Source organism: Furipterus horrens, unplaced genomic scaffold (assembly GCF_987537825.1).
Source record: "Furipterus horrens unplaced genomic scaffold, mFurHor1.1.pri manual_scaffold_11, whole genome shotgun sequence".
NCBI lineage: Eukaryota > Metazoa > Chordata > Mammalia > Chiroptera > Furipteridae > Furipterus > Furipterus horrens.
Window position 1 is genome coordinate 52,701,506 of NW_028327181.1, and position 14,967 is coordinate 52,716,472.

General features: G+C 48.3%; 1 protein-coding gene and 1 pseudogene across 1 annotated transcript in view; both read right to left on the bottom strand.

The window, feature by feature from the left end:
• Positions 1-4,395: 4,395 nt before the first annotated feature.
• The window catches only part of GLP2R (glucagon like peptide 2 receptor), a 57,455-nt gene continuing 46,883 nt past the window's right edge, over positions 4,396-14,967 (bottom strand). The window contains exons 12-13 of the mRNA XM_090257490.1: positions 6,124-6,165; positions 4,396-5,129 (exon numbers count right to left, since the gene is read on the bottom strand). Coding sequence (XP_090113616.1) covers positions 4,794-5,129; positions 6,124-6,165 — 378 coding nt within the window. The 3' untranslated portion in view covers positions 4,396-4,793. The remainder of the gene's footprint in view (positions 5,130-6,123; positions 6,166-14,967) is intronic.
• On the bottom strand, positions 12,453-13,256 carry LOC149997589 (synaptosomal-associated protein 23 pseudogene; annotated as a pseudogene).

Sequence of the window (14,967 nt, forward strand, 5' to 3'; positions counted from 1 at the left end):
TCTTTAGCAACGTAGGGGTTCCTTCCTACCTGTGTGCAGAGCCCCTCCCATCAAGACTGCCACCCTGCCCTGCCCACCAGCCCTCAGCTCCCCTGATAATCTCAGGATTAGGTCTCAGAGTTCTGACTATCACCCCTGCGTAAGCTCTTTCATGAATTGCTGGGTAAGCAGGTTCAAATAAATCCAACAGTTGCTGGGGACACCGTGGGTTGGTTGTTTCTGAGCTGGGAAAGCTGTCAGTTTGGCCTCAGAGGCAGGGGCATGTCACTCTTGAGTCCTAGGCAGGACTGTGGTGGTGAAGACTCTGGATACGAGCGGGGCTCAGGGTGCAGAGGGGATGACAGGCCTCGGAGCTGCTGTTGCAAGTGTGGAGGGAGGTTTCCATGGAGATGTGCAGAGCACTGTGAGCTGTACAGGAGTGGGGGGCCTAGTCCAGAGGATCAGAGAAGGTGTTCCTGATGAAGAGACATTTGAATTAAGACCCAGAGGACTGTCATGGGGGAAAAGGGGTGGGAAAAGCATGGTGTCTCAGCAGAGACCCCGAGGCAGGAATGAGCATTTCCTGTGTGGAGACCAGTGTGCCTGAGCCCAGAGGGAGGCAGGATAGCCAAGGGTGAGTTAACCCTGAAAAGCAGGCAGGGTCAGACCACACCAGCCTTTCCTGCAGCCCACAGGAAGCATTCAGCTTCCCCCTGGGGATGGTGGGTACCATTGTGGGGTGAGGAGCAGGAGGGATCTAGGTTTGTAGCACCCTCTGGTAGGGTAGAACTAAATCAGAGGGGCAAGGCTGGGGCAGGGAGGCTGCAGGTGACACTTGTACCATTGCCTAGGTGGCCTGGGCTGGGGACCAGCTGTGGGACGGAGAGAATGGGGCCACTCTGGAGATATTTAGGAGGTAGAATCCACTTCCCTGGCTGTAAGTGGAGGCAGGGGGAGAGGGATGGCAGCCAGGTGTGCGGCCTGGGTGCTGGGTGAAGAGTGATGCCACCTGCCAGGATGGGAGCAGAGCAGGGCTGTGTTCAGAAGATAATGATAAGTTCAGTTGTCACATGGTGAAAGGTGAGGCCAGATGCCCTGGAGGGCCTTCATTTTAGAGGTGGGAAAAGGAGGCCCAGAGACAGTAAGTACCTTGCCCAGAGCCGGTCAGCTGAGTAGAGGCCAAGGCTGCCCACTGGCCCACATTGCCTTACCAGAGCTGCAGGGCCTGGGGCCCCCCAGAAATCACTCCACCAGTGGGTGCTCAAAATCATCGGAGTCACTTTTAAAGCCCATTTATTCTACAGCTTTCAGTTCCAAGGTGAGCTCAGACAAATATGCCGATGTCCTGGAGCCCCTGCCTGGGGGGAGTCTCTGCTTGCTGCTCTCTGTGGAGGGTAAACTTGAGAGTAATCCTGACCCTTAGGTGTGGAGCCAGGCACCCTGCTGGATGCTCAGCCTTATCTCATTGAGGGAAGTGCCATCTGCATGGAAGAGACAGGGACACTGAGGCCATGGATTGGGAGGAGGAGTTGGTACTTAAACGAGAGGCCCTTTGGTTGCACTAGGCTGCCCCGGTGACAGGAGAGAGAATTCTGTGCTCCCACAACGCTGAAGCTGGGAGGGAGGCGTGGTGGACAGCATCTGGGCCAGCGGCTGTGGGAGGAGCTGCATGATTATTAGGATCACCTGCCAAGGCAACCCTCTGGTATCAGACGTAGTGAGCTGCCCAGGAGCCAACACAGGGGAGAGGAAAGAGACCTTGGGTCTAGCCTTGGGGGATCTTGGGGTAGAACCAAAAGGCTCAATGCCTCACTGCAGTGCTCCTTCCCCACCCCACACACCACCCTCGTGAGTGAATCCGGTTGCTTGGGATGTGAGGCTGGGAGCTTTTCCCTTCTTTCTGAGGCCAGGGCATCCATGAGTCTAGACTTGAGTCTAAAACAACAGACACTGCAGAGTAACCTTGTTGGCCTGCGGTTCAGTGAGAGACATCAAGGGGCCGCCGGCTCTCCTACCGGCCAAGGAGAACCCAAGAGGGGCTACCTAATTAGTACAACTTGAACTGGCCCAGCAGAGTTTCATGTCCGTCCTTGGGGCTGAGGATGGAGTTGAGACCATTCAACTTGAGGAGCCAGGAGTGGGAGATGGGTGGCTCCCACGAGGAAACTTTGGGTTCTGTTAGTATAAGAGGTGCGAATCATAAAAGTAGGTGTCCCCAATGGAGACTTTGGGGAGTCACTTCACCTCTGAACTTCTGCTTCCTCATGTGCCTGGAAACTCTATGGCAGAAATGGGTGACATCAGGAACAATAAGCCAAAGTGCCCTGTCCCCTGTTGCCACCTGCTCTCTGGATCCCAGCCTCCCATGCATTCCCACCGTTTCACCAGCAGGTCCCTTAGTGCCGGGACCAGAGCTGGGTTCTCCTGAGCATGAAAGCCCTTCAGCTCCAGGGAGAAGCAGGTGCGAAAGAATCAACAAAATACACGTCAGATTAAATAGACTTGTTATTTTATTCATGAACAGGACCAGAGCAAGCAGTGTGTGTGCCACCTCATTTGTGGAGTGAGGGGGGAAGAACGTATTTACAAAGCTATGGAAAAAAACCTTCCTTCTCCTGTTAATGACAGGGTCCTGGTTAACCGGCCCCTCGACAGCGCCTGATGCGCCCGACGCGCCGAGACACTTCTGTCTGGCCTCACTTGAAGCGCATGTACTGAGCACCTGTGCAGAACGGGCAATGCTGCGTGCAGGCTGGTAATACGACACGGCCCCAGATTTCTAGGAGCTAAAAGGCTCATGAGGAAATGCAGGGACATTTGTAGAAAGGAAGAGTTAGAAAGATGTAGAGTTTGGTGATGGAATTATGGGTGATCTGCACACCAAAAGCCTTTGTTATGCACCTGCCTAACGCCTGTGCTTCAGGCCCACCTTCTGCAAAGCAGAGCCAGGATGAGGGTGAGGGCAGGAGGGGCCGTGGCCTCAGATGCAAAATTTAATGGGGAGGGGGCAAAAAACCCAGCAATCAAAATAAATAATCTTTGAATGCAAGAGTTTAAAGATGAAATTAATGTTAAAAAGTCCAGAATGAGCAAAATGTTCAGTACCGCCAGGATCAGACCACACACTTGCATGAACTGGCCTAACTCCCCCCATCCTCATCCCAGTCCTGGTTTCAATAAAACATTAGTTGTCTGATGGCTTGTAAGCTGTAGTTTAAAGACCTGATTTTTAAAAGCATTGCATTAAGATATTACTGATCTTGACGATTGAGGGTTTTTTTTTAAGTATTCTCTTAAATTTTACACCCTCACGTGCCTCTAATCCCAGTCCTACTGCAAAGTGCCCTTGAAAACAGAGTTGCCAGGTAAAGTACAAGATGCAAACAATTAAAATTGAATTTTAGATAAAGTATATCCCATAGGATATACTCACACGAGAAGGTTATTTGTCTGAAATTCAAATGTAATTGAGTATGATGTATTTTTATTTGCTAAATCTGGCAACCCTACTGGAGAAATGACACACAGCCACCTTCGAACATAAGGCGCTCCTTAGTCCTATAACATCACAGTCCCCACATACACGTACATTTTACACACTAGAAAAAGCAGCATTCTTAGACATTAATGCCCTGTTCCCTTAGCATGTTCCTCCTTCCATCTTCTTCCCACTTCTTGCCTCCGAGTTCCGGCCACTGAGCTGACCCTAGTTGCCTGGGGCCCCCTCGGCCTCCAGAAGCAGCCTCTGCGCAGGGGCACAGCTCTGACTCCGCGCAGGCAGGAGAGGGGCACAGGCCCGGCCCCCTCAGTGCCTCGCCCCCGGCACGTCAGATCCGCCACCGCTTTACCTGGCCCTCCAGCTCTCAGCACCCATTTCCATACGCAGAGTGGGGTTCCTGCCAGCAGGGACTGGGGACAGGGAAAGCCGTGGGCAAACCTTCTCAAGCACCAATGTGTCAGTGGCAAACCAAAAGTGGCAGAGAATGGGAGGGCAAGCGGGTGTGACGAAGCCAAGCTGAGAAAGGCAAGTGGGGCCACAAGGCAGGGGAAAGGACCCGGGAGGCCTTCCAGAGGGGCCCTCGGGGCTGGGGCCACCCCTGAGAGGAAGGAGGGTGCTGTTACAAATCAGACAGAACTGCTCCGGACTGGAGGTGGAGAGAGGACGGAAAGGCTTGACAGGGCGGGGGCGTGGCAGGGGGAGGAAAGGAATTGGGTTCTGCGGGCGGCGTGGGGTGTCACACTGAGGACAGCAGGCGGGTCACAGCTGAAGTGTTGAATTCGAACAGCCCCAGCTCACCCCGCCATCAGCCATCTCGGGGTTCTAGCCCCTGCACACCTGGGGTGGCGTCAGTTACCTGGGAGGCTGTTGCGCAACCGCCATCCACAGCTCCCTTCCAGACACTCTCGCAGACTCTGCCAGGAGCCGACTGGGCATGTAAAACCTTCCCAGGGGGTCCTTCTACACCCTCCACCCAGCCCCGCACGGAAACCTTGGGCCACGCACGAGAGGTAAAGGAAGAGACGCCAGCTGCCCTGTGTCCTGGCAGACAGCGCTCTGCATCTTGGGGCTCCATTCACTTGAATTTACCGCCAGCCCTGGAGACTGGCGGTCATTCTGGAAAACACACCCATGGGGTTATTAGGATGACAACGGCAGGTGGAAGCGGTGAGCGTTTACGCAGCCTCATACAGAGCGAAGTGGACCGAGTGCAGAAGAGTAACGGCCGCACCCCATGACACCCATCCAGCCCGGCCTCCTCCACCCCCCGTCTCAGGAGTCCCCAGCGGGCAGAGCCACAGCTCGGGCCACCTGCCTAGGCCTCGCTCTCCTCGAGAATCTCCTCCATGGTGTGAGCCAGGGTGAAGTCTCCCTCGCTGCTCTCGGACAGGCGGCTGCCCCAGGGCCAGGCTGTGCGGCCCCACTGGGACCGGGCCCCCGGCTCCCCCGGGCCCTGCGCGGTCAGCTGCAGGAGCTGCCCACTGCCGCGCGAGGACGGCGGCCTCTGCAGGGTCCTGGCGCTGTCTCCCTTGGACAGCTTCTTGGAGCAGTGCCCCAGGAACCGGACATTCTTCTCCAGGACCCAGGCTCCGCAGCCCGAGTGGTGGGCGAGCAGGAAGCGGACCCAGTGCTTCCGCAGCTCGGCCTTCACCTGCCAGGGGAGAAGAGGGCACGGTCACTGTCCCAGAGTCACTTGGGTGTGGGTCCACTTCACAAATACTTCCTGAGTGGCTCATCTGTGCCACCTTGGGAAACATACCTTCTAATTGGGGGAGATGAACAGAGAGGAGCAAACCAGCCCCTGTCACCAGAGCAGATGGTAGTGAGACACTGAGTCCGTTAAGCAAGAAAGGGGGGAAGGAGACAGAAATGTGAGATACGGTTGAACAGAAAGGAAAAGGGAGGCGTGGTGTTGGCTGAGGTGGCATGTGAGGCCCGCCTGAGGGATGAAGGACCCCTGCGTGAAGAAGCAGCCCTGAGCAAGATGGGAGAGAGTTTGCTGTCACGAAGCGTACATTCTAGTGGGAGGGGACAGGAACAGATATTCACACCTGGGATGGGGGAAGGGTGAGAGGGCAGGGGACTGGAAATTCCACTGACTCCTAAGGTCAGGAGAAAACGGTTCTGGCCTCTGCCCCTCTCAAGCTTCTTTCCAGAGGAGAAGAGAACTGGCTGGGGATATGCAATACTATGAATAATAGAAATTATCATAGTTATCAGGTATTGGGCCTTTACCGGGCAACATTAGCGGGTAGGGACAGTTATCTTTCACACTTTACGGATGAGGAAACTGAGGCTTAAAGAGCCACAGTGAGAGCTCCTAAGTGAGTGAGTGATGGCCACAGTGCAGATATCTGGACTCCAACGTTCCAGCTCGTCTCCGCTACCACACGCCCACTCCCAGCGTGCCCCAGCAGGGCCAGGGCTGGGTTCTGCACCTCCTCTCACCCACCCCGTCTCCTTTTCCCACTTATCTAAGCTGCTTCCAGCTCTTGCCCCTGGAAGCTCACAGCACAAATTTGTCCCATTGTGTGACAGTCACTGCACACTCGCCCATGGCACCATCACAGAAACAGAGGGCCCCGAGGGCAGGAGGATGCCAGCCCAGCCCCACAGGAAGCTAGATGGCAGCATGGAAAACATACCTCTCCATTGGCAAAGCAATACTGCAAGGCCACGAGCAGCCCCTGGAATGAAAAGAAAAGGGAGAGTGAACTTTGATTCGGTAGAAGACATGTCTGAAAGTCGAAAGGCCTCGTAGCCCCCAGGAGAGGCAGGCAGCCACGCGGCTTGCACTACCTAGAATTAGTCATCCTGGTTCACTCAGGTGTCTGTGAGGCTCTTCTTACTTTGATGCTCACCACACATACCAGCCTAGGTGTTTGCTTAGGTTCTCATAGATCAGTGATGACGAAAGCCCACAGACCTGTATCGTTCACTCAGCTCTGCAAATACTGGGCAAGGCCACTGGCCCATTTCTACTTGTCCGTAGTGGGCAATGGCTAATTTTTCTGCCTCCCTTGAATCCTGTCCTTTTGGAAACTGACTGTCCCCTACAGCCTAGGTTTCTGTCAGGGTCAATCATGCAGTCCCCATGTTCAAGGGTGGCCATCGCCACAATATAGTCCACCCAAACGGTCATGTGGCCCAAGCAGAGCCAGCCTGCGTTCTTGTCACTGGGAAAGAAGAGAGGGTTGTACCCTCTTCCCTAGACTTGCCAGCTTTATAGTCAAAACAAGCCTGGAGATCCTTCCAGGCATCTTGCCAGCTCCATGGAGAAAGCCAGTCTGAGAACGAAGCCAAGAGAGAAGCAGAGGCTGGGGGCGGTGAGAGACAGAGTTCTGATGACATTGTCTGAGTCTCTGGTTCCAGGGATGCCTGATTCTGATGTTTTCATTTATGTGAGATAGTAAACACCCCTTTCCCTTGTCAAAATATTGCTTTAGAAAAGATAGATGATTTCACACCAGTGGCTTCTCTTCACACTTGGATGAACATGAAATGTAACCGCAGCAGGCACTACGGTGGTCTGGGCTGCGTCTGTCGCCGGCTGCATCCTGTACCGCACTTCCCCTGGGCCCTGTATCCCGGCCACACAGGCCGCTGGCTTCCTCCGGCATCCCAAGTTCTGTCGTGGTTAGCTGCTGCTGTATAACTTAGTGGACCAAAACCATACAGACTTGTCATCTCATATGCTTCCTATGGGCCAAGAATCTGGCCGTGGCTTAGCACAGTGGTCTGGCTCAGGGTCATTTTTCAGGTTGCAGTGAAAAGGCCGGTAGGAACTTCAGTCATCTGAAGGCTTGACTTCCTTCCACGGTGGCTCGCACACCTGGCTGTTGGTGGGCGGTCTCAGTCTCCCTGCACAGGGCTGCCTGAGTGTCCTCATGACATGGCAGCGGGCTTCCCCCAGCCAGGGCAAATCAGGGGAGCAAGGCAGAAGCCACATCTCCTTTAGGACCTGTCCTGAAAAGTTGTGTACCTTCATGTCCACAATACTTGAATGGTCACACATGTCAACCTTATTCAGTATGAGAGAGAGAGAGACCCACACAAAGCCTCAGATACCAGGAGAGGAAGATCAATGGATCCAAACTGGAGATCAGCGACCACAGCTGATGTCTTCCTAGGTCCCTTCACATTTTGTTTTCTGAATCGTTTGTCTTTCAAATCACTACCTAGCTTACGTCTCACGATTCAGGTCTTAGCTCAGGTATCACCTGAAACAGAGGTCTTTCCTGAACACCCAATTTTTGGTGGCCATTCTAGTCACTATCACAGAATTCTGTTTTATATTTTATATTTTTCTCGACACCAGAATTATATTAATTACTTGTCAACATGGTTATTACATGCCCCCCCTAAACAAGACTAGCATTCTTACCTCGTCTTTTCACTGCCAGATCCACGGCACCTGGAACAGATGCCTAGTACATAGTAGGAGCTCAATAACATTTGTTGAATTAATAAGTGAATGAGTTATTGAATAAATGAATGAGTTGGATTTCTGACACTCACAACTAAAATAGTCTGACCTGGTACACTGTCAGACCACTTGTAGAATTTTATAGGACCATTTCTTTCTGTTCTCTTCATAGTTATTTAGAATTCTGGACCCAAGGATCACAATAAAAATAAAAGACCAACTTTACATGGCATTTTCAATTATCAAGTGTTTGTGTCAAGGAAGTTTCAATAAAGGGATCATCTTTTGATGTTGGAAAGGTTTTCTGGGTTCATTGCTTCACTGCCAGAGGTCTGGAATCAAAGATGCTTGAGTTAATGTTTGTGCCCACTGTTTTCCCAGACTCCTATGCTTCCCAATTTATGAAACAGTCATGTGTGATTACTTCCTTGCCATGGTTTTCCCTGTGATGCGAGGGTCTGTGGGACTGGGGCTGTGTGTTTAATATATTGAATGAAGCTGGGTATGTGTAATGGACCCAATTATTTGAATGTTTACAGGAAGAATCTCATAAAATGCCAGAATTCACAAGAAAAGAACACATTCCAACGTGAGGGTCACAGTGCAGGCTGACGCTCCCATTTCTCTTAGTAACATTTCTCTCACCCTCGTTGCTGGTAAAGGAAGCTCAGTACTGGGAAAAATGATGAAAATGAAAAGGAATTATAAAACATTGCCCTAGGGGAAGATTTTTATGCTCTTCCTCATGGAAGCCAGACATCTTCAAGCTGGCTATCACATCAATCAAATGTTGGATAATCCCCAGCCATGTGGAATTTTTCTTCTCTTATGTGTATAGATGTTCCAAGGCAATTATAGCTCCTAAACAAGGGCATGGTGGTACCAGTTAGTCTCATTGGAGGTTCTCAGGTGCCCTGTAGAGTGGGCAGGGCCAGTAATAGTTGCCTCCGGGCACATGATATTAGAAGGATGGTGGGGAGCGTGCCAGAAGGCTCATAAGTGAGTTAGCTAAAATAGGATTCCATATCACGAACATGTCTTTCATTCGCTTGAGTTCTTGATTCACTGCTTTAGGAACATCCTGGAGTCTGGTGAACTCTCATTCTAAGGAAGCAAGTGTGAAGACAGAGGTCCCACAGCACATATGTCACCTCCACCTGGCAGTCTCTCCAAAGATCCTTGACGGCAGGAAGCGGTGAAAATCGCTAAGCAATAAGCCCGTGGAAGAATGAGGGGCCCTCAAAAGCAGCAAGAAAAGGAAGCTGTTAGATCCTGTGCCACTTCCTGCCAATTCACTAGGGTACGACCCACCAAATATGTCCCCATGCATTTGCTCACCCATCTTCTCACCCCTGCCTGGGGGGATGGAGGGGCACAGTGCAGGGGTATTAAGAAGGTGGCAGGCCTCTGGCCATGCCCATGCCCATGCCCTCTGAGTGTGTTTTCTGGCTCAGTCTGCAGAGCCACCCCGCTTGCTCGCATTCCTTGGGGTAGCACTGTGGTGAGCAGAGCTCTGCCTGGCTGCAGATCCAAAGGCTCCAGTGTGAACGAGTCTCCAGAGATGGCCCCAACGATCCCTCCCCTCCCTGTAGGCATGTGCTATTCCTCACATCAAGAGGTGGACCTCATTGTGCCTTTGAACCCGGGATAAACTTGTGACTCCTTCTACCAATACGATGTGGTCAAAGTGACGTTCTGGGACTTCCAAGCCCATGCCTCAAGAAGGTTGAAAGTTTCTACTTTCTCTTTCTTAGAACATTTTCTCTTGGGATGCTTCAGGAGTCCAGCTGCCATGGCGGGAGATGCCCAAGATACATGGGAGGCCATTTTGAGGTGACCCTCTAATTGGTAGCCTCTGCTGAGCTCAGCCAACAGCCCAGGTCAGTGTCTAGCCACGTGATTGAGCCATCTTGGGTGTTCTAGTCCAGTCGAGCCTTCAGATATTTGCAGCGTCAGCCAAAAATGACATGTATCAAAAGGACCACCTCATTGAGACCAGATAGCCCAACTCATGGAATCATGAGAGATAATAACGTAATTATTGCTTTCAGCCATGATGTTTTAGGGTAGTTTGTTACACAGCAATACGTGACCCAAACATGCTCCCTTGCCAAAAGAGCATGATAGGCTAGAATCCCTTCTCAGAAACCTGTCCCTTAGGGGGGAAAAAAAGGCCACCAAGTACTATTGATATAACAGCTGCAGCTTTTTGTTGTTACTGTTTTTTCTAATTTGGGGTTACCTTTCAAAGAAGATTAAGACCAAACAACATAGGAAACCCAAATTACTAAACTTTAGCTTTTGAAATCTCCCAAAAGATTGACATAAATTAAACATGACTTAATACTAAAAAAAAAAAAAGTTGCTGATCGGGCCTCTGTCTCAGTTTAAAGCTACACGAAATTCAGCTCTACTACGAGGAAAAAATAGCCATTGTCCAACTGCTCAGAACACTCCTCAAGCTCTGTCTCCCTGGTTTTGTGAGTGTGCAGTGGGCAGGTGCATTATCTCTGCTCTGTCCCCAGAATCTGACCCTGTCTGGCAGCACGTCTTTGAGACTCTGATGCAGGGAAACTGGCATCTCCTGGTTCTGACCTTCACAGGCACCTGAGGTGTGATGGTTACAAAACTCTGGCACTTATTAGAATTTGAAAATTCTCCTCTGAGCCTCAGTTCCTTCATTTTTAAAATGGTATAATAATTTCTCCCTCACAAGATAATGTGAGGATTCAATGAGATGGAAAGCGTTTGGGGATAAACAGATATTTTCTAGTATACCATTTCAATTCCTCGTTAGTATTCTTACTATATTTTTTTAGTTATTTTCCTACTTTTGTACCAGAGGTTACAACATGCATCTTAACTTATCATAAGCTATTTCTTATTAATACTAACAATTCTGGTAAAATATAGAAACTTTTCTTCAATACAGCTCCATGCCTCCTTGTTCTTTTGTGCCATTATTGTCATAAGATATTAGATCATTATATAATACAGCTTATAACAATAACAAAGTTTACAATAATTTTATTCAATTTTATGTTTTTTAAATCAGTTCAATAAAAGAGAAAAGATATATATTTATATGTTTCCTATTTACCTATGTGTTTGCCTTTTCTAGTGCTTTTTATTTCTTTGTGTGGATTTGTGTTATCAACTCCTGTCATTTCTTCCACCCTCACAGGCAGCCCTTGATACTCTTCTTTAGGGGGGTTTGTCAGCAGTACATTCTCTTAGACTCTGTCTATTTGAGTATGTCCTTATTTTACCTTAATTTCAAAACATAAATGTTGCTAAATATAGAATCTTTGATTAAATTGTTTTCTTTCAGCATTTTGATTATGTCATTCCACTGCTTTAGGGCTTTCTCTCTTTCTTTCCTCTCTCTCTCTTCCTTTCAGTTACAAAACTTAGTTGTAAGGATCAAGCAGGGGTTATTGGTCAAACCAATCCGCATTAATAGCTCTGAAGTGTGAGGTGCTAGTAGCTCTTAAATAAAGGTGAAAAATACCAGTCAAATTCTTATATAACACTGTTCAGGATCTAAGTAAGTGTAATTCTGAACATAGTTCAATACACAAGGCTAAGAGAATGATAGTACAATCATCAATAATCAAAACAAGCTCAGCTTTCCAAATCACTTAGTTAAACAGAATTCTAGCTTTATAAAAGTCTAAGTCTACATAAAACTCAAAGAAATCTAGTGATGTTTCTACCTAAGATCAAAATAAGTTTATTTTTTTCCTATCTAAACATAATTCTTGACATTGAGGTAAATCTGAAATCACATGATGTATTTTATCAAACTTTCCCCCCCAAATTTAAACCCTGCTTTAGAGAGAAATTCTTATGATACACATACATATTTATGTATTTTTCTTCAAAGACTAAAGACAAATTTATGAGGCTAATAGGCTTGAATATGAACCGTGATGCTAGTAATATGAAAATAAAAAGCCATGCATTTGTAGAAAGTGTTCCTGTATGCTGCAATATGATACATGATCACAGAATCTATGTGCATATATATGAGTCACCAAGAGTTCAGGAATTAAGTTCATTTCAAGAAAACTCATTCTCTTATTCTTTTTGAAGCAGAGGTTGTAAAGTTGTGACATACAAAAAAATATTGTATATAAAAGCTCCAAAACCAATTATTAGCCTAAATTGGCAATAACTGCAACTTACATTAAAGTCTAAACCCAACTAGATCTTTACTGTGGCTTTGCAACTTTTTCTCTGGGGCCTGAAGGCATTACTGAGGTAAGGACCTCTTGCCTCTTGCTTCTCCTTCTTGCATTGTCCCAGCCCTGCCCCCAGCCTCCTTCTCGGTGGCTGTCTCGAGCAACGCCTCCAAACGTTCAAAGCAAAAGAACCTGCCACAGTAAATGAGGAGGGTGAAAAATGATGCTATATATAGGTCTAAACATCAAGCCAAGCGTATAAACTGAGAAACTGCTAGAAGGAAGGCTGAGCAACAATCTACCCTCAAGGGAAAAAAGAGAAAATAAGAAACAGGGGGCGATTCCTCCTTGCCCTTCTTCCCCATCACTTCCTGATCAGAAGAGTATGGAACCGAAACTTCAAACTCTGAACAGGCGATGACTCTGAAGGAAGAGCGAGACAGGTGAGGCCATGGTCAAGAAGTGCAGCAATACCTTGGCCGTCGGTGAGTGTCCTTGCTCTGGCGCTGCCAATTTCAGTATGATCTCTGTTGACATCAGCCTTCACTGTGTGTGACCTGGGCTGTAGATTCTGAGCCTCAGTGTCATGCCTGTGTCCAGGGCCGTGGGTTTCAGATTTCCTAGGATGCTTCCCACTTGACTCAGGTTCCCTTCCATTTCATCTTCTCTGGCATCGTCTGCTGTACGTTTAACCTATCCCCCACGGGCTGCTCTGGCATCATTGGCTGTACCTTTAACCTATCTCCCACGGGCTGCTCCTGGGTTGCTTGCTGAGGCCGACCATTGGTCATTTGGCCTGGCTGCTCAAAGCCAACGTTGCTAGAAGTCTTGTCTCTGCCATCTCCCTGTGTAGCCTTATAAGACTGAGCAGACTCAAAGTTCTTTGTCCTAGGACATGGACAGACGCAAAGGCCACAGCACTTGCTGAGTTCTGTTAGGGTCTTCTCTGCTCCGCTATGTCTTTATTGATTTGGTTCGTGCCTCCTTCTCTGTGGTTTGGTTGTTCTCCTTGTTCATCCAGCACAGTGACAGTCTTGATTCCCTCATCCTGATACTCATTGGCTAAACCCAGGATTCTTCTTGTACTTTCCAGAGACTCATCAGTAACCCACTGAGCCCTCAACTGAATTAAAACTCTTGAGAGGCACAGAAACTGAAATGTGGACATTCAAGCAGTTCTGGTCACTCCTCTCTGGCCACGGCAGCTCTGGCCTCCATTGTTTCTGATCATAGTCAGCCATATTTGTACTGTTGATCCCCATATGGAAGGGACATTTTCTCTTGTTATTTTCAGCTATTTCTCTTTTGTTTGGCTTCCAACAGTTTAACTCTAATGTTTCTAGATGTGAAACTCTTCATTTTATCCTATTTAGAGCTCATTGAGCTTCCTGGATGCCTAGATTAAATTTGGGAAGTTTTAGTCATTATTTCTCCAAATGATTTTTCTACCTTTGTCTACCTCCTTCCTCTTTCTGGGACTCCCATATGTGTGTGTTGATTTTCTTGATGGCATTTCACAGATCTCTGAAGCTCTGCTATTTTTCTTAATTCTATTTTTTTTTTTTTCCTGTTTCTCAGAGTGGGTAATTCTAATTACACTGTTTTCAAGTTCACTGATGCTTTCTTCTACCACCTTAATCTGATATTGAGCCTCTCTGCCCCAAGTAAGATCACAAGCCGCTTTGCTTGTTCCTTTGCCACTAAAATCTGACAGCACCCAAGGGTGTGGGCTTTTCTGCTCTTTGATCTACAGCAAGTCAGCCCCTTTCTCCAGCGAAGCTGTTAGTTTTCACTAGAATTTGCTAGAAGAAGGACTGGAGGACAAGAACATTCTCAGAAAAAAACAAAACCAAACCCAGATTCCCATTGCTTTTACTCAGATTCAGTAATTTTTCTTGAATAAACTCTTCTCAGTTTTTTGTATGCCTTTGGTTGATTTCCAGGATCCTGAAATGGATATTATTGACAATTATGTCCCACTTTATATTTGCTTTTTTCAGACAGGACTTGCCAAGCTTCTCTCTTCTGCATTCCAGAAATCCTGCGCTCATGCTAGCATTTTAAGATGATTAATTCCAATATTACTACTGTATGGGGCCTTTGCTGTGTCCATACTATTTGTGATAGTCTTTTGCATTAGCGGCTTTTGCTAATGAGCCACGTCTCCCAGTTTTCCTGCCATGTGCAGTCTCCTCCCTTTCAGTTGAGGCTGGGTCTGTGACTTGCTCTAAATGGAATACAGTAGTATCACTATGCAAGTTCAAGACCTGGGCATTTAGAAGGCCTGAAAGCTCCTGCTTTTGTGCTCTTGGGAGCCCTGAGCTGCCATAAGAAGTGCAGCTAGTCTGCTAGAGAAACCAAGGGGAGAGAACATGCCCAGAGTGAAAGGCCCTAAGGCTGTACGGAACTGAGGAATGAAGTTGACAGTGAGAAATGAAGCCCCAGAAACTTGACCCAAATAAAGCCACTCCAGTCAGCCCTAGTCACCTGACCCTTTCCAGCTTAGGGACCAGACATACAAGTGGAAGAGCCACCTTGTAAGTTTCAGCCCCCGCAGGCATCACATGGAGCAGAGGTGAGCCATCCTTGTTACGTCCTACCTGGATTTCTGACTCCCAGAATCATGAGAATAGAACTAATTACCATCACTTTAAGCTGCTGAGTAATGCATAACAATCTGAGCAGTGGTGAATTAGAATACCCAGGCAAATAAACCACAGCTGGCCTCCTGTTTATTATTTCAGCCCCCACACATCTGTCAAGGTTCAAGAGCCTCCTGGTCTCAACCCACTGGTCCCTATCCAAGTTGTGTTGCGTTCTGAGTATGTCACCTGGGATAAATACAATGTTCATTTTGCACAATGCTCTGTAGAGAACCC